The sequence below is a fragment of the Epinephelus fuscoguttatus genome, linkage group LG22 (assembly GCF_011397635.1).
Source record: "Epinephelus fuscoguttatus linkage group LG22, E.fuscoguttatus.final_Chr_v1".
NCBI lineage: Eukaryota > Metazoa > Chordata > Actinopteri > Perciformes > Serranidae > Epinephelus > Epinephelus fuscoguttatus.
Genome location: NC_064773.1, coordinates 15,410,464 through 15,432,112, shown reverse-complemented (window position 1 = coordinate 15,432,112; position 21,649 = coordinate 15,410,464). Strand labels below are relative to the sequence as shown.

The 21,649-nt window shown below is 41.0% G+C and overlaps 1 protein-coding gene across 1 annotated transcript in view; it reads left to right on the top strand.

The window, feature by feature from the left end:
* exoc4 (exocyst complex component 4) overlaps nucleotides 1-21,649 on the top strand; it is a 195,062-nt gene that overhangs the window by 135,162 nt on the left and 38,251 nt on the right. The window contains exons 14-16 of the mRNA XM_049566575.1: nucleotides 1,313-1,449; nucleotides 3,722-3,877; nucleotides 7,322-7,500. Coding sequence (XP_049422532.1) covers nucleotides 1,313-1,449; nucleotides 3,722-3,877; nucleotides 7,322-7,500 — 472 coding nt within the window. The remainder of the gene's footprint in view (nucleotides 1-1,312; nucleotides 1,450-3,721; nucleotides 3,878-7,321; nucleotides 7,501-21,649) is intronic.

Below are 21,649 nucleotides of genomic sequence, written 5' to 3'. Positions count from 1 at the left end.
TAAATTCATATATTTCTTTGCTGCAAGAGAAATTCAAGTTCTTTGGATATTTTCTGCCCTCACTGTAACAGCACAGTTGAAAGTGTTGACACGTTGTGGCCTCCTTCTTTTTAATTGTAGTCTGTGAGCACCTGTAAAGCCTGCTAGTTCTCTTTATAAGAATTTGGAGTGTTGTAACAGTAATTAACTTTGATCCTGTCTCAAACTATGCCGTGTTGGGTCCTTGAATTTGAAGGAATCTGGCCAGAAAAGTCCTTGAATGTGATGTTTAAGAAGGTGTGTGGACCCTGGCTCTTACACATCTTACAGGCAGCACTAAAAAGCTAATACAAAGGCAAAATAAAACCGTCTCCTCCTGCAGTTGTTTGCACCCACCACACAGATCATTTCCATTTTATTCATCTTTGACAAAGCTATTAATTTTTCCATTTCACACCTAAACAATGGAACTTCTTATTAAGTTTACATAGCAAGAATAGTGAGTTGAATATTAAGAATCTATGAATGATGAATAAAAATCACATGTTTAAGATCCCCCGCTCTGTGTATCTTTGTGTGGGATTGCTCTGCTTCACACACAGCACTGCTTTCGTAGTCGCTGCGAGTTTCAGAGCGAGTGCGGCGAGGCTATCACCAGACTAATAGCAAGTTATCACTATTATTGGAGATGTAGGATAGATTGGTTAAGTGCTGGGAGCAGGCAGACTGGAACGTACTGAGTTGTAATCTCATTTAACAGCTCTTGAATTGCTCAAAGGTGTGTGTTTTGAAAAAGTTTGCTCTCTGTGTGTATGTGTGAGTGCGTCTGGGGATGTGAAGCCGCTCTGCTGTTCCCGGGCCAGCTATTAGTCACGCAGGAGTGGCTAATCTGTAATGGCTGCTGTCACAGCCCTGCCGTGGCTCCTGGTGATGGGTGCACTGTGACAAATGCGCACGCACTCACTTTCAGCCTGAGAACACACACAACACAGAAGTTTAAAACACACACAAATATGTGCGCTCACACTGATTCACTTACACACAAAGAATCATCCATTCCAGCAATACAGTGTTACAACTTCTGACAAGCTCTCCAGCACCAGTCATCAGTCCAGCCGCAGGTGACAGATAAGACAAGTGAAGTTGGAGCCGTCCTGTTACATTGGCACTGCAGCAGACTGAATCTGACTGAACACTTGCATACAATCCCCCCTCTATTTCTCTGTGTCTCTTACTTTGTCTGTTTCTCTTCTTTAAGTTGAAAAATCTACATTTTTACGTCTAAATAAAACCAACAAAACACTCATTCCTCTCCTCTTGTTTTTGTCTCCAGAGCACGGTGGTGGTGGAGAAGTCAATCCAGGATCTAATGAGCCTAATGCAAGACCTGAGTGCCTACTCCAACCAGTTCCTAGAGATGGTCTGCGACAAGCTCAAAGAGTACAAGGAAATCTGCAACACAGCCTACAGGTAAAAGAAGGAGGAGGCTAGCTCACCTGCAGTAGAAGCTGAAATCTTCATCTATTCACTCTAGGATGACTGTAGAATTCAAAATGTTGCAGGAATAAATCTGTGTTGTTTAGGTAAGGTTGCAATCTGCAAAGCTTTTATGGAAAATCATGGGGAAATGTTTGTGTGCATATTTATGAAGGGCTCGCGGCATTGAATGTTTACTCTTCAGAATGTGGAATTGGTTTTGAATTGGTTCTCATTGCTTTTTAAACACACTCAATGGAACACACACACACTGATGCTGTGAAAGGCCATCCATCTGTGCTCCCCTGGTGCCGTGTGACACCTGGCCAGGTAAATGGTGGGGGGCTAGAGAATATGGAGGGATGAGAGAGGGAGGGATGAACGAGCCAGTGGATGCAGGAAAAGGACTGACAGACTGCTGGGAGTCCATCTGGACTCTGTCACAGGTCAGCCTCAGTCTCACTGGGGCCTCAGAGTGATAAAGATGAGCCCAACAGAGGCTGCCAATGTGTTTATTTGTATTTGTGTGTGTGCTGCGTGCGTTTGTGTTCCCGTATGCATGTTCGCATGAACACGTCTGTGTGTCTGTGTGTGAGGTGTAGATGTTTGCTGGTGTCTCCCGTACAAGGTGTTTGTGTGATATTAATTGCACAACCAAGCAATTTCTCCAACCCAGACATATGCACACAAAGCAGATACATGTTGGCAGGCTGCCCCGATTTCTCTTCACGCCAAATCAGAGCTGCTGTAATACCACTTTACATGTCAGTGCACTACAGATGCTCATGTTCAACTACCTGACTATTAATGGTATTAGTCTTGCTGCATGACTATTAGCATTATGCACTCCACTTATTTTTAGCTGCACTTGCTGCGTGGCTCCAGAGGAGTGGTAGTCTGTTGATGGACATTTTAGTATCCTAAAGGAGCTGTATGCAAAATACAGAGTATGTCTGTGATCCAGTCCTTAATATAGAGGTGGCTGAACTGGCCACTAGCAGCTAACAGTGCTAACAATGGCAACAGTGCTGACAGAGCTAACAATGTTAACCAGTGGGGACTGAAGGGTGGAGGTTGGCAGTTCACTTCCACTACACCATCCTGATATCAGCAGTAATCACCACATAAGCACTGTGCAGAGCAGTGGCAGTCAGCAAGTCAGTGCGACACAGCTCGGACTATAACAAACAGAGAGGGAGCATGACTTCAATCTCTGCCCAGGAATTAGGTCGCCATGACTCCGCTCTTTACATCGGAAATACATCCCTGATTCCAAAAAAGTTAAGACACTCGTGAAACGTAAGTAAAAAGAGAATGCAATGATTTGCAAAACCTTTTCAACTCACTCACTCTCTGTTTGATTTCTGCAACATGTTCCATAAAAGTTGGGACTCGGGCACATTTAGCACTGTGTGACATAATCTTTTCTATTAACAACACTCAGTGGGTGTTTGGGAACTGAGGACACTCAATGCTGAAGTTTCAAAGTGAAATTCTTTCCCATTCTTGCTTGACATACGACTTAAGTGGCTCAACAGTTCGGGGGCGCTGTTGTATTTTGCGCTTCACAATGCAGCATACATTTGAAATTAGAGACAGGTCTGGTTGCAGACAGACCAGTCCAGCACCTGCAATCTTATACCAGGAAGCCACACTGTGGTAACATGCAGAATGTGGCTTGGCATTGTCTTGCTGGAATAAGCATGAACATCCCCTAAAAAAGACGTTGTCTGGATGGCAGCATATGTTGCCTCAAAACCTGTACCTTTAAGCATTCTTGTTGCCTTCATAGATGCAAAGTTACCCATGATGCCATGGGCACTAACACACACCCTTACCACCACAAATGCTGGCTTTTGAACTTTGAAATGGTAACAATTTGGACGATCCTTTTCCCCTTTCCCCGGAGGACAGGACGTCCATGATTTCCAAGAACACTTTGAATGTTGGACTTGTGAGACCACAGCAGTTGCAGTCTCTAATGTGTTTAGGGAGAGTTCCAGAGGGAGGGGATGGCTATTAAGAAGGCTCTGTCACCTCAGTTCATGACCGAATATCTCTAAAACAAAGGAATGAATTCCCTTCAGCCTCTGTTATATAATAATGGTGATAGCATTTAGCATTTTAGCCTTACTAAAAAGCTACATGCATGTCATCAACAGCTGACTGTAACATTTTAGCGTGGTAACATGCAGTAAAAGACAAATATATATGTTTTGTAACTTGTCTAAGTTTGTCTGCTTTTTATGTGTCTGTTTGTCCTCAGGGGTATAGTCCAGTGTGAGGAAAAGCTCACCATCAGTGCTTCCTGGTCGAAAGATGAGGACATCAGCCGTCTGCTCCAGTCGCTTCCGAACTGGGCAAATATGGCTCAGCCGAGACAGACGCGACAGAAGAGGGAGGATGAAGAGGACTTTACTCGGTACACACATGAAAACACACAACAGACATATGCACTAGTTTATATAAATATGCGTATGTCCATGTGTATGCACATTCATAATTCTGTGATGAAAAAAAAAAAGCTATACTCAAACAAGTAGGGAAAACATGTTCGTGCACACTACACACACGCACAAACAAGGAGGAGTAGACGTACACCACCACACTTGAGCAATCACGCAAATAATCCCTCCCTTTCGTCTTTGCTCCTTTATTCCCGTATTATTGAACCCTCTGTTGTTGACTAAGATGCACCTGTAAAATAAGTCACGATTGTTTTTTTAAACACCCTCTATCTGAAGGAAGTAAGGAAACGAGGGAAGAACAAAATAGGAAAATATAAGGAGAGCAGAAGGAGGCAGGGAGGAGGGGGGGTGGCAGTCTTATCGAAATTGCCTTTGAATGTGCGCACTCTTCAGGGAACACTGGAGCTCATCGGAGCGGAATAGAAAAGTAAATAAATAAATTGGTTATGTGGCCAAAGAAAGTCAATCTGTTGTGTGCACGCTCCCTCCCTCTCTCAGACACACACACACACACACACACACGCACAAACACACACTATGAGAGCTCAGAGATAGCAAAAAGGAGACCATAAGGCTGTTTGATTTGAGAGCCGTAGATGTTTTCATTAGTAGGAAAGAGGGATTAGCCTCTGCACGACGGTCAACTCAGTGCGTCAATAAAGCCTCATTAATACACATGCCTAAGTATGAACGAGAGAATATGTGTGTTGTTTTTTTTATCCATTTGTTCATCTTGATCTTATGGGCATCCTGGTGACACTGGAGGCCGGTCTGCATGCCATGTGTTTACAGCACTGTGGTGTAGAGATTTCCAGCTTCCTCGCTCTCTCCCCATCTTTTCCTGCCAGTCTCTAAAGTCAATTATCCCTCCAAAACCACAAGCACTTGCGAATATAGTGAAAAGGGGGGGTTTTGATCTCTACGTCTTTGTTTTTCCACCCTGTAAACCTCTGCCGTCTGTTTGTTTTGCACTTTTAAATATTCTTCATCACCTGTTGTTTTTCTCTCCCACTGAGTGTATAGCTACTCACACCTCCCTCTTTTTAAAGTCACTGTCATTTAAATTCTTTAACACTGTGCCCAACTGTGTCCAACTTCCTTGTGTTTCGGGCTGGGTATTGGGACTTGGTATCTTTGAGGTATCATTTCATTTTCATGTAATGTTTATTTGATAGGGAAAAATACAGTATGCATTAGCGGTGGGGTGAAAAATTTGTGTGGCAATATTGTATAGATACAAGGACGCCAAGTATCGATTTTATTAATGTTACAAACACAAATTAAACTTTTGGTAGCCTACTGGAATTATAAAATCAATTGGTTTTTCAGTCCACTAGGTACATTTTGCTGCAATAAAAATGATCAAAGTGAGAAACTTTATCTTTAAAACTTTATCTTTATATAAGATTAAATAGATGCTGACAAAATTTACTTTGGGGATGTGATTTACAGTTGAAAAAAGGTGATAAATCGCAATGTATCACAATATATGTCATCGCAAAATGTTTAAATTGCATGTATCGTGACTGAAGTATCAAAACAAAATTGTACTATGGGGCCTCTGGTGATACCCACTTCTATTCTGCATAGAAAATCGCTTGACAGTTATTCATTGCAGTGTCACAGCATTTATAGCTGTACAGCTAATTTCCAATACCAGTCCCTAGAAGGGCCTTTATAGACTGAAATACCCCAGTGCTCCACGATATGTCAAATGATACCTGCATTCAATTGTTTTTGCACTGGGAGTCTGATCCTGGAATAACTTCCTGTCAGTTCAGAAATTGTGGCTGCTTCTAGTAAAGTGCTTCTAGTCAGTTCAACTTCCCAGTTAGCACAAACTAACGCAGCAACAGCGACTAACATCCAACGCCGAGCCGGTCCCAACAAACTCAAGGCAACACTGAATTGGCTTGGCTCTATCATTAAACCTGTTGATAGCCATTAAATTTATGTTGCTGCCCTCCAGAGACAATGGTTGACCAACTCCTATCTCTCTGCACCCGACAAAAAGGCCTCATAACAATTGTTTATAATTACGTTAATATACTGTCTCAGAACCGACTGATCTCCCTGAGGGCTGCCTGGGACCAGGACCTTGGGACCTCACCTTCTGATGAGTGTTGGGAAAGAATATTAAAACATGTACACACTTCTTCTATATGCGCAAGGCATGGCCTGCTACATTGTAAAATTTTGTACAGAGCCCATCTCACTAATGCTAGGCTGGCCAGAATCTATCCCGACAGGACAGACGAATGTAATAGGTGTAAAGGCTCCTCCACCAATTATGTTCATATGTTTTTATCCTGTTCACGACTATTGGAATACTGGTCGGCAATATTTAAAACAATCGGTGACATGATAGGCCAGATCATCACCTGAGCCCCTTGTGGTCCTCTTCGACATCTCCCCCACCAATGGCATGTCTAAATCCTCACAGCACATCATTGCATTCTCTTCCTTACTTGCTTGAAGACTCATCCTCCTTAAATGGACCCATGCTGCCCCTCCGACTCACAATAAATGGATCCATGAAATGCTGCAATGCATCACCCTGGAGAAGGTCAGGAGAGAGAGTCATTTAACCCAATAATTAAATTTCTGTTGCTGTTCGGTGTACCAAAATGCCACCAAAATGTTGTGACATCTTGCTAGACCAGGCACCACTCCATTCACATCATAGGTATCAAATGAAGTACTCTGTTGGTATCAGTATCATTTAAAGGGTACTGGCATTGGTACTGGTAGTGTAATTTTTTTTTAATGATACCCAGTTATGCTTGTGTTCCTTTCCTCCTGGCATTTCTCTCTGTCTTACTATCTACTTAGTTATCAACCCTTTATCCCATTAACTGTGTCTTGTTTCTGTTATCTAGTTTGGACATTTGTGTATTGCTGTGAAGGTTACTGCCCTAATTCAGCCCAATGTCACTGTGCATATAAGCATGTGATTATTATAAAACTTTCTCCCTCTTCAAATAAACACACACAGTATAAACACACTTAATAATAGATGAACACATACATTTGCACACCTATTCCATTCAGCAATCCGTTATGTTTTATTTTATGAAAATTGGCTTCTATTATAGCATTTATGTAAGCCACTCACTGCCTCTGCAGACCGGACATTTTGAGTCCAACCAGCAAACCAATAACTGGTAATTTTCTGCAGATAACTTAATACGTTCGCCTGATTATAGGGTTTTTCATGTTCATGCGTCTTAGTCATCAGACGTTTATTTGTCCTAGCACTTTTTTATGGCAGTCATTTTTGATAAAGTGTTTGCAGTTTGAGTAATGGTCAAATAATGTGTGTTTTTTGCCAACAGTATATTTTGCGTCAGTCCTTCTAACCACACAAACTCTTACATCCCACACTCTGCATCATTCAGGGCGGCTTTTGCTAAGGAGTCAGAGGTGCTGACCGGGAACCTGGGAGACAAGTTAATCCCCCAGAATGAGATCCTGCGGGATGTCAGTGACCTGAAGGCTTTGGCCAACGTTCATGAGAGCATGGAGTGGCTCGCTGGTCGCCTCAAGACATTCTTCACCAACCTGCCTCATGCTTCCAGTAAGTAGCAGGAGCATCATTTGGGATGTGGAAGTAGTTGACACTTTTTTTTCTTTTCATCGATATCATCAGTGTGATTAAGTTGGAACAACAACTGGTCAGTAGCCAATGCTGCGCCTTGTGCAGCGCATGTGATGACTTTCAGGGAATAATGGCGTCTTCTTTGTTTCTAGAGCAAATTTCTGTTGTGAGGAAATAAAGGAATCAATCTAGATCGTCTCTGACTAAAGCATGAAATATTCAAAATGCCCATACGATTATGTCATACCACAGTATCTCGCCAACCTCTTTTCAGCTAGCGTTAGCTTAATCTGCCGTCTCCAACAGATCTGTGTCCATTACAATGAAATAAAAACCACATGATTACAGGTTAATTAAAAAAAATCTTGGGGACAGAAATACCCGTCTGTTTTTCATCTGTTTCATTGTAGCCACCGGGTGCCTAAAAAAGCTCTTTTAAACTTAATGCTTGATAAAGCTAACACCTAGCTATGCTGATCCATTTTCAGTCTCAAAACTCCATCGGTATCTGTCTTAAGACTTCTATCTGATGGGCCAATAATTCAGGCTGACCTGGTGCAGCCAGTGGATATCCGAGCCAAGGCTTCCTTTTCCATACATTAGTCATTTTGGCTAATCTCTACAAACTGATATTTGCACATGGATGTACATAGATTATCAAAAAAAGCTAACGTTAAGCTAACAAGTTGTCAGACAATAGCTGATGGGTTCCGAGATTGCATTTTGGCCAATGTATTCCACCTTCACACAGACTGTATACCGTCATAAAACGCTATTTTTCAATGCTATTCTGACTTCAGTGTTTACAAACAGAAATCAAAACATTTTCGACACCAAAATCTTCACCTAAAGATTCTGCACACAAAAGCAGAATCTTTACATAGAAATGAATCTCTCATTAAATGGGGGGCCTGTCACTGGGTGTCAGACATTTGTTTTTAAATTAACCTTTTATCGTGTGATTGTCAAACACCAAAACTGACACAAATGTACCAAAGACAGTAGATTTAGCTAACGTTAATTAGCTGAAATTAGATCAGAGAAAAACTGGATTAAAATGTAATTGTATAATGCTATTAGTCAGAGACAATCTGTGCCGGACGAGCCCCCACTTGTTACAACCCTCCTCTTAGGCCGCCGTGAGGGAAGAGGGAAGTCTGATGGAAGTTGGTGAGCTTTATAACATGAAGCACACTGGCCCAGGTGTGGCTCACGAGGTAAAGACGACCCTCTACCTTGGCCCGCATCCTGAAACAGAAACAGCCAGGAAAACAGGCACACCTAATTGAGTGGAGGGGTTGTTTCAACAACAGGACGTTGCTCTGGAGACAAAGGAGAGGATGTTCTGTAAGTCAGCACAAGAGCTACACAAGGCGTGGCATTGGCTTCTGCCCCCACTTTAGGAAATATTGCCACAGCCCATGCCATGCATCATAACATAGACCAGAAACTTGAGCAAAATCTGATCAAATATACATTAGTTTCATTTCCCTTTTGTTCTTATCTCACGCCTGCATCCCCATGTCTATTTATCTAATTTAACTTTTTTATCATAGTGGCCTTGTCTGTACTTATTCTTGATGTGGCATGCATTTGCTCTTTTATTTACAACTTGTTTGATAGAGCGTTGTACAAGAATATAAGAAGTTTGATTAATGGAAGTAATAACTGACATATTAATCCATTATTAAAATAGATGTTAGTTGCAGCCCTAGTTGTAAACACAGAAGTTCAGACCCTGTGTTCTTTCTCATTTCGACACAGCTGGAAAATCACTGTGTGAATGTTGGATTGTCTGTTTCGGAAAGTTACAGAAATTGCCGAAAGCAGACGCCCCAAGTCTGACACTGGAAAAGGTGTGTTGAAAAAACAGATGGACCAGTATTTGAGGTCTCACACTTCCATGCATAATTAAGCTCTCATATCTTTGCATGGAGGCAAGATGCTGTAACATCACTACATAGTCTGTACAAAGTGATTGACAGACTGTGCTGTGCTGGTATTTATCACCTAACTGACTGGATTCTCCCCAACTCACCCAAAACCCTGTTCCTTCTAACTGCATGTCTCCAAAGGTGTTACTCTGTTGATGAAATTAAATTAAGCAAAAAACTTTGAGATATTTCTGACACAAACATTGACATATGCAGTAAGAATTTTGCGCCTACTCTCGGCACACTGACGCCAACGCAGACATCTGTTGCTGTTTATTCTGCATAGTGAAAAACTGATTATTTTCTTTGACACATGGTTTCTGCTTGTCGGATGGTTGCATTGCACCAAAAATTAGATTATCCTCCCTGTCATTTTCTCTCCCTCAGTTTCTTGTTTTTCCACTTTGGCACAGACAGAGAGGCTTTCATGGCTGCCAGTGATATTATTATTCAGGAGAAAACTGAGTATATGTTCACGTCACATCCAACAGATATCAGGAGTGTGATGATTTAGTGATGCTTAAACCCCTGAAAGCACCTGGCAACAAGCCTCTGGGACACCATACATCCTCCTCTAACTGGTGTATTATAGTACAGTACAATATTACATCTTTTTCAGGAGACGTTGCTACTAGTCTCTCAGGTCATTAAGCAGTTATCGATCAGAATACACCGCAGATTAAAAAACATAGCCTCGATGGTTTATGGAGGGTCACAGTCAGGGGTGTATGAAGTCTTCTCACCCTTAGCTTCAGCAACACTCCTTACCTGTGCCTCATTAAGTTCTAGTTTGAGTGTATTATCACACACTCATTACCTTCTCCACTGGAGTTGTCAAAGAGCACTTTACACACACACACACACACACACACACACTCATTATCCCCGGCTCTGCCTGCGTAAGTGTGTGTGTGTGTGTGTGTGTGTGTGTGTGTGTGTGTGTGTATAAACGCCTGCCCTAATCAGGACTCTCAAAAGCGTTTCATACGTTCCCTGCTCAGTCATCACTTTTGTATCATTAATCACTGATCAAAACGAGGTGTATGTGTGCGAGTGTGTGTTTCTATCCAACACATTGTCTCTGTGTAGGTCTTGTTACTTACTAATCATTAACAGTAATGTTTTTGTCCTCATTATCACTTAGAACATATTAATCTTTTTATAATGGTTCTAGCATCTTGTTATATTCTTCTTCAAGTCCATATCTTTTTATTAACATCATATGAGTGCAATCAAGGAGTTATTGCTCCCATTAAGGACTCTTAAGACCTAGAACAGACATCTAAGAACATGTGATGACGACGACAGCCAAGGGCTCCCCCCAAGAAGCTGCACTTGAACACACCAATAGCCAACAAGCACAAACGTTTTGCACCAGTGTGAGAGGAAATAATTCTCCATACTAGCAGGCAGCAGCAGTCTGTATACGTCATTCAAGAAAGGAAACTTGAAGACTCACAGGACAGATTCAAGATGCTAGTTAGCCAGTTAGCACATTAGCACACAACCCAATGTTGCTAGAACAAAGGATATTTACTGTGCACGAGTAAACAATAACACAGTTATCAACTGTTTCTGCTAAATAGCTCAATGGCTAAAAAACATCTTACCTAATATAACCATTTAGGTTTGATTTCAAATCCTCTTGACTTTAGCTGTTTGTTTACTTTCCTCACTTCTGTTTCCTTTCTCGTGCACTGAGCTGAACTGCCAATCAGGGTGATCTCTTGCCTATTCAACACGCTGAAAAACCATCGACAAGGGCCGACTAGTGTCAATGGTGCAGGACACACCTCAAAAACTAGAGCAACAGACACTCACCACCAGCCCAACATTGACTGACAGTCACTGTACATTTTATTAGGACTGCCACAATAATACGTTAAAAAATTAACGTATGACAAAGCCAAAGTGGCTTTGTCACATGATGGAGACAGACAAGATGGTGCTGCTTGGCCCCCGTGAATGGAACATTTACATTTAAAAAACGCCCACATGGAACTGTTGATAGGAATTTTTTGTACCATCAGAGTACTTTAAGCCTGAAATATCACCTCAAGGGAAAGCATTTAGCAGAAAACCCAGAGGTCCGAGCTAGCACGGCCTCTGATGCTAGTGCTAGCAGCCAGCCTTGTCAAGCCACCCTCAACCAGACGTTCAAACTGAGTAAGTCTACCTGTGACTGCCTAAGTAACTCCTTTGCAAAATGGATTGCAATTACTGCAGACTAGTTTCTGTGGTAGAGGACAGAGGGACAATTGCGTCCAAAATCCAGCAGCTTTACAACAAATCTGCCAAAGTTTATTTGAATTTAATTTGATGTATGTGATTAATTTAGAGTAATTACTCTCAGAACTAGAGTATAAATGTGCAGTATAAAACATTCCCCCAAATTCTTACACTACAAACAGACTTCATTTCTTAGTAATCTTTATTTAATGTGTTGTTTATGTCGTTCTAATAAGCTCATTCAGTATTTAGCATATTTGGAAAAAAGGCATCGAGCTGATTTTCTAGAGTTGGATATGTAATTTATTATCCAACTTGACAATGATCTTGAAGATTCTGCTTTTCTTGAAAAAGACTCAGATGTCAGAGATCTGTAGTTTATTTTGCAGACAGACATCTGCATTTAGACAGTGGTGGAAAGTAACTTAGTACATTTACTTCACTACTGCTCTGAAGTACAGACTTGTGGTACTCGTACTTCAGTTTTTCCTTTTCTGCGTCTTTATACTTCTACTCCACTACATATCAAAGGCTTTTACCTCACTACATTTATTTGATAAGTTTAGTTAGTAGTGAAATTGCATATTCAGGTTAATATATAATCCAAAATATGATCAACAAATACAATATGATGCAATATTATACACTGAGACAAAACTTTTTGTATCCCCCCGGGGGAAATTCACACGCTACCATGCAGATACAGTACATTAAGTAACTCTAATGAGCTCCACATTTACCAGCTGCAACATTCAAGTGAGGATCACATTAATACAGCAATGATTATAATCCAGTAATATAAAAACATTATTTTTAAATGGGGTATTTTGCATAATTACGACTTTTACTTTTGGCACTTTAGGTATACTTTTATGCTAAACTTATGTACTTTAACTTAAAGATACACTCTGTAGGATTTTCCTGAAAATAAAAATGTATAGACTCATACAGAATTTACTTTCGCTTTTGCTGGCATGCATATTTACAAAGAGTAACCAATAATTCTGCATAGCATTCCTTTAAGTAAGATTTTGTAAAAGATCTGAGTTATGCGTCTTGACATCCATTTTGTTTGTAATTTTTACTTATAAGCTTCATATACAGCACTGGATTCAGTTTCAACACATCAAAATCTGCAGCTGTCACTGCACTTGATTATAAAATGTATGTAGATGTGACTTATTTATACAGCTCTTCGTTGTACTGTATTGTATTTATTCACCTCTGCAGTTATTGTGTTACAGTACTCTGGAGAAAGGTAGCCGTGTTCACTGCAGTATCTCGGTCCTCTGGCAGAGCTCTGGTAAATTATGCACCTTTCCTTGAGGGATAGAGAGAGGGCCTCAGCCCTTATCAGCAATTGCTGCAACTCTCTAGCTTCAGACCTCTGATTGCTCATTGAACTTGCACTATTTTGCTGTACCATATCGCAACTTCTCTTTCAGACATAAAATAATTAAATGAGAATTTTCAGATATTCTTATTTGGGCTTGACTTTGTCATTATCTCTTTTTAAACTCTTCCCTTCCCCTCTCACTCCGACACTAGCTTTCTTCGTTTATTCATAGATAAGAATTCAATAAAAGTACGGGAAGGGACGTGACATAATTATCATTAATTCTGGCGGGTGGCACTAATGGGAAGGATAGGGCAGTCACTTATCATGCTGGGACAGCCTCCGTATTGTTCATTATTTAGTGTTTGCCGAGCTGATGACGGACTACGTGTGTTGGCATGGGTGTTAGTCTGTGTGTGTGTGTGTGTGTGTGTGTGTGTGTGTGTGTGTGTGTGTGTGTGTGTGTGTGTACGCGTGCACACACGTGTGAGTGTACAAACATGCACTGTGTAAGATGGGACAAGGGTACGGCAGGGAGAAAGGACCCCACCTTATCTCATCCTCCACCCCCCCCCGCCTCACGTCTATGCCTCTCCAAATTGGATTTTATATTACAGAAGCAGTCAGGTATGAACAACTCATTTTCCTCTCCCTCTTTTTGCTTTTTCATTCTTTCATTCCTCTTTCTGACTTTCCTGCTTCATTCTTTCTTTATATTACTTTTTTTTCTGTCTTGGTATTTCTTTCTTTTTTCTTTCTTTTTTTTTCTTCCTTCTTTTCTTTCTTCTGCTTCTTCCTCATCCTGGTACTGTGAACATTATTCTCTCTTTTCTTCAAGTGGTAAGGGTCTGATAGATTTGGTCCATAGCTGCGTAATCTCTTCACTGGACGTTTGGTTTGGTCACCTTCCTGTGTGATTTAATCCTTCTGGATGTGTAGTTATACACATTGTTGTGCTTTGAAGTATAAAAAATAAATTTAAAGCTACAGCAGGTAACTTTTGTAAAAAACATAATATCTTAATGTCATGCTCGATGAAACTGTCACTATATCCTGACAGTAGTACGAGACAGGTAACCTGTGAAAAAAATCAAGTTCCACTGGCTCCTCCTAATGCTCCTAAAGGCATTTGCCACTGCACCTGAATGAAAACAACCAATCAGAGCACGGCGGAGGCTCTAAGGCAGTGTCAGTCACTGCTCATGCACATGCTGTGCTGCACAAGTAAACAAAAGAAGACCCTTCATGAAAAGCTTGCTTTCACTTTTGCTTTCAGGTCTCCTTCTGTTTTTTTGTCTGTGTACAATATCGTTAGCAAAAGAGGGATTGGCGAAGGTCTTCCTGAAGCTTAAGATATTGAGCTTGACTGAGTCAAAGCATGTGTTAAGAGACTCTTTCTGGCTCTGATTGGTTGTTTTTGTTCAGGCGGATTCTTGCAAATGAGATTAGGGGCCTGTATGACATGATTGTTTTTTTCACAGATAATCTGTCTAATGTACAACTGTCAGGATATATACCTCGATTCGACACAGTTTTGTGTCCATATTCCCGTATAGTAAACAAAATATGTTCCTGGTGTTCAACACAAGGAATTACATCTCTTTACAGATTGATTTAAATGCCACCGCAAAAATGGCATAAAAGTTATGTTTGAGTGTTTTTCGCTGTCCAATCTTGTGGAATATATGCATGAGCAGTACAGAGTACACGCTGACATTATTTCAGGAATCCTGTTGGTCATGGGATGGAAGCGTGGCGGATTGGAATCATAATAATAATATTTAGCTAACAAAGAGAAGTCAGCCGCCATTAGTTCATTTTCACAGAGCATAGGTAGTATACTCCTTGCATATGTCGTTTTATGTTAAGCATGTGACGTAAAGTGAATGAGTTGTTAATATAATATCACCATCTTGAGGCTAATTTCTGTTAGCGTGGCAATGATAATTCCCATTATGTGTTAACATCAAGCTAAAGGACTAAGTGGTAGTTATTTGCCATAAGGCTGTGTTTTTGTAGGGAGACAAAAACAGGACCAATTATGCGTGACTACCAATAAGTTAGGTTGTTGGCTTGTCAGGTTTGTCAAATATTTTGACATACGATCCACTATGCATGCACTCTTTATGATTCACAGCTAGCATGCTACCAGTGTTAGCTAGCCAAACATGCCGTTGAACTTTTCACTGAGAAAAAAAGTAGAAATAGGGCTTGTTCCATTCGTCAGTCTGTTAGCTTATTTGTTTTTAGGCTAACTTCATGTGCCACAGAACATATGCTCTGTCTGAAATCTTCCATAACAGTTGCTTATTTGTCAGCGTACTAGAGGCAAATTCTGGACCCAAAAAAACAGGAGGAGTTTCGCAAACACATCAGAGATGACAGAGGTTCTCATGGGAGTGACTAGCATATGAACACAGAGCCATGAGGGAATTATGTGATAGTGACAGTTTCAGCTAATATGACAAAGATTTAAGTTTTAGAAAAGTTACCTACTATAGCTTTAAGTGTGTGCACATGGGATATTGTGTAGCTCTGTTTTGATGTCTTTGTGTGTCAGATAGTTCAGCATGTCTGAAGAGTGACTGTGTGTGTGGGTGTGTGTATATAATGAGGGTTGTATGTGTGTATGCAGACAGACCACTGATGGTGATTGGCCGTGAAGGTGGCTGCAGAATGGGTCTTATCACCCATCTGGACGCAGCGCTGGACATCTAATCCACTCTGACAATATTTACCCGACAACACACACACACACACACAAACACACACACACACAGACGCCTGAGGGGCAATGTCAGCATGACAGCCATTTTTTTTGCTTTAATTCATTCATTTTTAATAATATTTGCCAGTGTGTCTGGCAGCCTTGTTGGATCTTTGTGTACTGAACATGTTTCTGCAAACAGTAGATCATGAACAGTTTGAGAAGCTGTCGTAGTGGACAGGGGTTTTTTTTCCTGCAGACTTTTTGCTGCCCACCAACACTTTATGTGCTTGTCTGCAAATGTGTGTGTTAATGTCAGAGGCCTGACCATCATTAGATGCGCAGAAACAGACCTCTAATCTATGCTGCAGGGTTTCTGGACAATAACCGCATGTTCTTCTCGTGGGAATACATTCCCCCTCTCTCTTCAGTGGAGGGTTTATAGAATATACTTTTTTTAACCTTGACTGTGATCGGTATAGGTCTTTCCCTTGAGCAGTGTTTTTTTTTTCTTGACTCCATTTAACAAGGCAAGTTGACTATGAACGCATTGTTATTCACTGCAACGGCCTGGGGGACAAGTTGCAGTGGGAGATGATGGTGTTGGAAATTTTGTCTTTTGTTTGGTTTTCATAAATGTCTCTGTCCAAAATGTCCACCGTGTTGTGATTCTCTCTCATTACAAGGCCCCATAAAGCAATCTGGGGTTTTCAGATATCAAAATCTGTCAATCTCATTCTCAATCCCCCCCTCCTCACTTTCTCTCTTTCTCTCTGGACAGAAGTTCAGTTGCCCGTGTGCAGATGTTCATCCTCTACCAGAGGCAGCAAAATAATTAATAACTCCCCTCCTCTCTTACTCAGTCATTTATGAATCATTCATCATTCCACCCCTGCAGGATACTGTCCTTTGCTTATCTTTCTCCATTTTCTCTTCATTCCTCTTGTCTGTTGAGAGATATGGCGCATTGTACTTTTTAAACAAAACAGATCATGATTTGTATCAGATGTTTAGCGTCTGAATTTGTCAATGCCACAGAAAATGTTGAGTCATATTGTGTTCTTGTATCTAAGTGTATCGTTTATCTCCTCTTAATGGCTCACAGGTCAAAGAGTGCAAGATAAGGTATGTGTTAAAGGAGCAGTGTGTTAGATTTAGGGAGGTTTAGTGGCATCTAGTGGTGAGAACTGCAGATTGCAACCAGTTGAAAATTCTCCCGATTAGAATTCCTTTAATTTTCTTTGTTCAGGAGGTTTTTACCTTGAACTAAATTATCCGCAGAGGACCAGGGGTCCTGGTTTATCAGGATCCCTACAAAAAATGCACGTATGAACAAAAGCCAGAAATGGCGTGTGCCAAAAAATATTCAACAGTTTCCACAATCAGGTTTCCACCTTACCATCTGCGTCGCGAATTCTCTGTCTCCAAAGTGTTCGTAAGCTTGGGTAAAAGTTTAAACCAGTTCAGTCAGACAACTCAAATAGCAGAACATAGTTAGAGTCTGGCGTTTAGACTCCAGCCTCATTGCTCCCTGCAGATATGTTTCCATGAGATATCGAGGAGTGATGGTTAAGTATTTTCTCCGTTAGCCAGAGCCTGCACGTGGATTCTTGGGTTTGGAGGTGGGGCTGAAAGAGCAAGCAGCAGTACAGATGCAGGGCAGCAGCAGCATAGACAATGCAAAGAGAAAGCTGGGAAGATTTTGCAGCTTAAATTTGGAGGGTGTGTTTTGTTGATGACATACGGAGAGTGACGTATGACGTGTGTGTGTGAATCCGTGCCGCTCGAGTTGACCGCCTGAACTAGCTCGCAGGAGTTGCTCCATTAAAGACACTAAAAAAGTGTTTTAAGTTGCAGCCCTTTTTGTTCACACCATTGTTTTAAACTTTAGTTTGAAATAATGTCATTCATTCTTTTTATTCTTTTTAGATTCAAAAGTTCAATGGGAAAAAACTTAATATAAGACTGCAATGGAATAAACTTCCCTGAAACTGATCAAAGCAGGAAAAGTTTTTAAGCAAGCTTTGAATAAATGGTTAGCAAATGGTCTCTCATAATAGAGACTTGAAAAAATTAATACAATGTTCTCCTTTTTTTATTATTAATATTGTTAGTTTTGTATGTAACCCAACCTAGCATTTTGCCACCGCGGAGGATGACAATGGAAACAGGCCTGTTGCTTGTGTAATTTAGTCTTTGACAGCTGTAGATGAATGTGATAACTCTCCTTAGGTACTAAACTAATGAAGCAGTTTCAGTTTAAAAAATGTTTGTATTCCGACGCCCTCATCATGTTTGTTTTGTTGGTTCTGGACTACTGTGGAAACATGGCGGTGCAGCATGGCAAGCTCCGTATACGAGGACCTGCTCCTAATGTAGATAGACACGGCTCATTCTAAGGTAACGAAACACAATGATTCTTATTTTCAGTAGATTTTACACTAGAGCAAACATACTTGTTACATTATATTCCGTTTCTGCCAGTATACCCCCCTTAATCCTGCATACTGACTCACCTTTAATGTGAACTGGCCCTGTATGTACGCGTCTTCATGCTGCATGTGTGCAAAAATGTGAATTCCATCACTGATCTTCTCCCTTAATGTCTGCCACCCTCATCTTCTGCAGATGGCAAGCGACAGACGTTTCTCTTAGATGGGATTCGGAAAATAATTGGATAAGCACAGCACACACACGCATACCTTCACATCAGCACATAAATAGATACATGACACGCACATACATATCCTCACATTTAATCAGCGAAGAAAAGAAAGAAGAGAGCAAGAAAGTTGTCAGTCAGGACCAATGAGTCGTCTCCTTTCGCCCGTCTGTCCCTGACTCTAATGGTGCCCCCCATGCTGCGACGCCTCCCTCGCATCATCAAAGCAGCGCGGGCTGGGGGGACGGCAGGCGCCCGTGTGTTTCTGTGTGCGTGTGTTCTTTCAGCGTGTGTGTGTGTGTTTCACGTACACCCCCTGGAGAGACCTCCAGCAGTGTGTGCCACAGCGAGCCTTTTTTTTCCCTTTCTGCTGCCAAAGTGAGTGAGTGTAATGCACATGAGAGGAAACAGAAGCCTTCGAGTCACTTTCACACACTGGCCTGCGTGCGCACACACACACTTTTGGAGGGAAAACACTCACACAGGCAAAGCAAGTGAAATACTCTCTCACACACACAACACAACCACGATCTAAGAGAAGGAAAGAGACACACTGAGAGCAAAATGGTCTTTATTAGACAAATGTACGTGTGTTTTTTGTCAGGTGCTTTAATTACGTCTTTACAGGTTTATATCTGTGCAGCTGCACCAAACACTTGTTGATGTTCCCATTTCTTCGCTCCCAATAGACGTCAATAAAGTCAGAGATCATTTAATGTAGCTTTCAAGTTCCTAAAAGGTAATGTTCTTGTAACTGTGGCTTTTAGTTTGAGTGGCACTGTTGTGTTTCTGTGCTGCATTCTGTATCTATTAATGATCTGATAAGACGACGAGGGGAAATAAACAACATGCGCTAAATACAATCAAATGAAGTCTATTAATGTCATTATGCTGCGCTCCCCTGAGAAATCACCGTGGATTTTTTCTGTTAGGACCAATCTTGTTTGTTGTTCCTGTGGCCCATTTAGTTGGATTAATATTGACATTGCCAACCTAAACATCTAATCCTTGGCACTCTGCTTTCTGCCAGTGGAGGAGGCACTATAGATATCATATGGATTACATGCAGTAAATGAGTGTTGATTGACTTTGATGACAAACACACACACACCGTTTGCTGACAGTGTACACATTGAGACACAGTGGCCCTTATTTCTGAAACAAACGTACAACAGAAAACTGTGTACAGTCATTACCACACAAAGCTCTGCATTATCAATGTAGACCTGAGCAGAGGCTAAAATAAAATGTGAAGACAAGTCTTAACTCGTGTACGCTGGTTTGAGTCAGCGTGGATATGCGATGCAGCATAGTAACTCTGGCTAAGTTGGAGAATTGTCATTAGACTGTATTGTGACTGGCGTCTAAGTATTCACAGCCACATATTAATCACCTTATAAATATACGGTCACCATATGGACGTGTGCTCTCTATCACAGCTGGCAGCTACTTGGCTCTTTAGGACTGACTCCAGGCTGACAGAAGGATGAATGCCACTCATGCCCAGCTCTTTCTGAGACATTTCAGTGACAAACCTTAGCATGTTAATATAATTTATTATTAAAACATCACGACAAAGGAATAAATAATCCCTGCAACAGTGTAATTATTTGAATACTACTAGCTCCTGCTTGGACACGTCTTTGTTTCCTCCGCCACCTGTTATGCCTGGATTGAAAGCAGACCTTAGATTAGTACAAGCTTTTATATGAATATAATAGAAATATCAATAATATATAATATATAGACTGATATTATGAATACATGTAGGCCATAGGTCGGTACAAATGATGGAAGTATAAATTAAATATTCCATTTCTGAGTTTGACTGTTGTAGAAGTGATTTATCGTTCCATACTACGTTTTTCCGACTTCTTTTTATGCCACTTTTCAGGCTGCCAAATAGAACCGGTTGGTTAAATTGGTCCTGGGACGTCAGCATTTCTATTTCTAGCTTAAAGAAGTTTCTCTTCTTGACCATATTACGTCTCTTGGGGCAGTGATTGGTGAAATGAGAACATGTCATGAATCACATGCGAACCATATGGAAAGACGATTTCTACGCTCAGATCTGCACTGGTTCGTCAGATAGATTGATGAATAAGGCCTATTTCGATCTAATATAAAACCTCACTGGGGGCAGCTTTAGCTCAGAGGTAGAACGGGTCGTCCACCAATTGGGAGATCTGCAGCTTGATCCCCATCTCCTCCAGCCCGTATGTCAAAGTATCCTTGGGCAAATTACTAAACCCCAAATTGCTCCAGGTGGTTTTTCATCGAAGTGTGAGTGAATGGTCACCGAGTAGCGGGTGGCACCATTCAGTAGCCTCGGCCACCAGTGTGTGAATGTGACATGTAGTGGAAAAGCGCTTTGAGGAGTCATAAGACTTGAAAAGTGCAATACAAGTGCAGTCCATTTGTACTGTATATTAATAGATGCATGGTCAGTGTATTACCTACAGTTAGATCGCGGTCAGCAAACTCCCAGTTTGGAGAAGCAGACAGGAGGCACACAGGCTCAACAATGTAGGCTACTGCTGTGGACACTGTCTCATTTTGGTTCCAAATGTCATACAATAACACAACTAACAAACCGATCAGAGGCAGTAGTAACTAAAATTACTACTTCTGTCAATGGAGTCTGGTGGCTGCGGATGGGAGCAGCAGCAAAATGTATTTTAGCCTCCTAAAAAAAAGGGAGCACCTAAATAAATCAACATCAGTTTAAGTGTACCCTATGTTAAGATTATTTTACTACTGTACCATGCCATCACACAGCCCTTTCTGATGGGGTACTGAAGTTGTTATCTATGCTCTCTTCAAAGCCACCAAGCTCCATTGACAGAAAAGGTAATTTAACCTCACAGCCCACAGGAGTTGCTGGGTTGGTACTGATTTGATTGTTTAGTTTGTGGGAACAGAACTAATGTGGCATCTGCAGCAGTATATGTAGCAACAACATCTTACAGAAACCTATGTCCGGTCACATGAGAAAGTGTTTTTCGAAGGGTTTGGGTAAATAGCATTTTGAGGCTAAGACATACATTCAAAATATGTATCTCCGGATTTTAATATATGAGACACTACTGGCTGCAGAATAATATTAAAATAATAAATAATGGAGCCAGCTGTAGGAAATAAAAACATACAACCAATATCAGATTCCTCTGTTGAGTTAAGCCAGTTTTAGTTTTGCTCTCACACTGGTATGATGTGAAATAGCCAAATGAACAAAAATAAAGACTGATTATGAGCTTAAA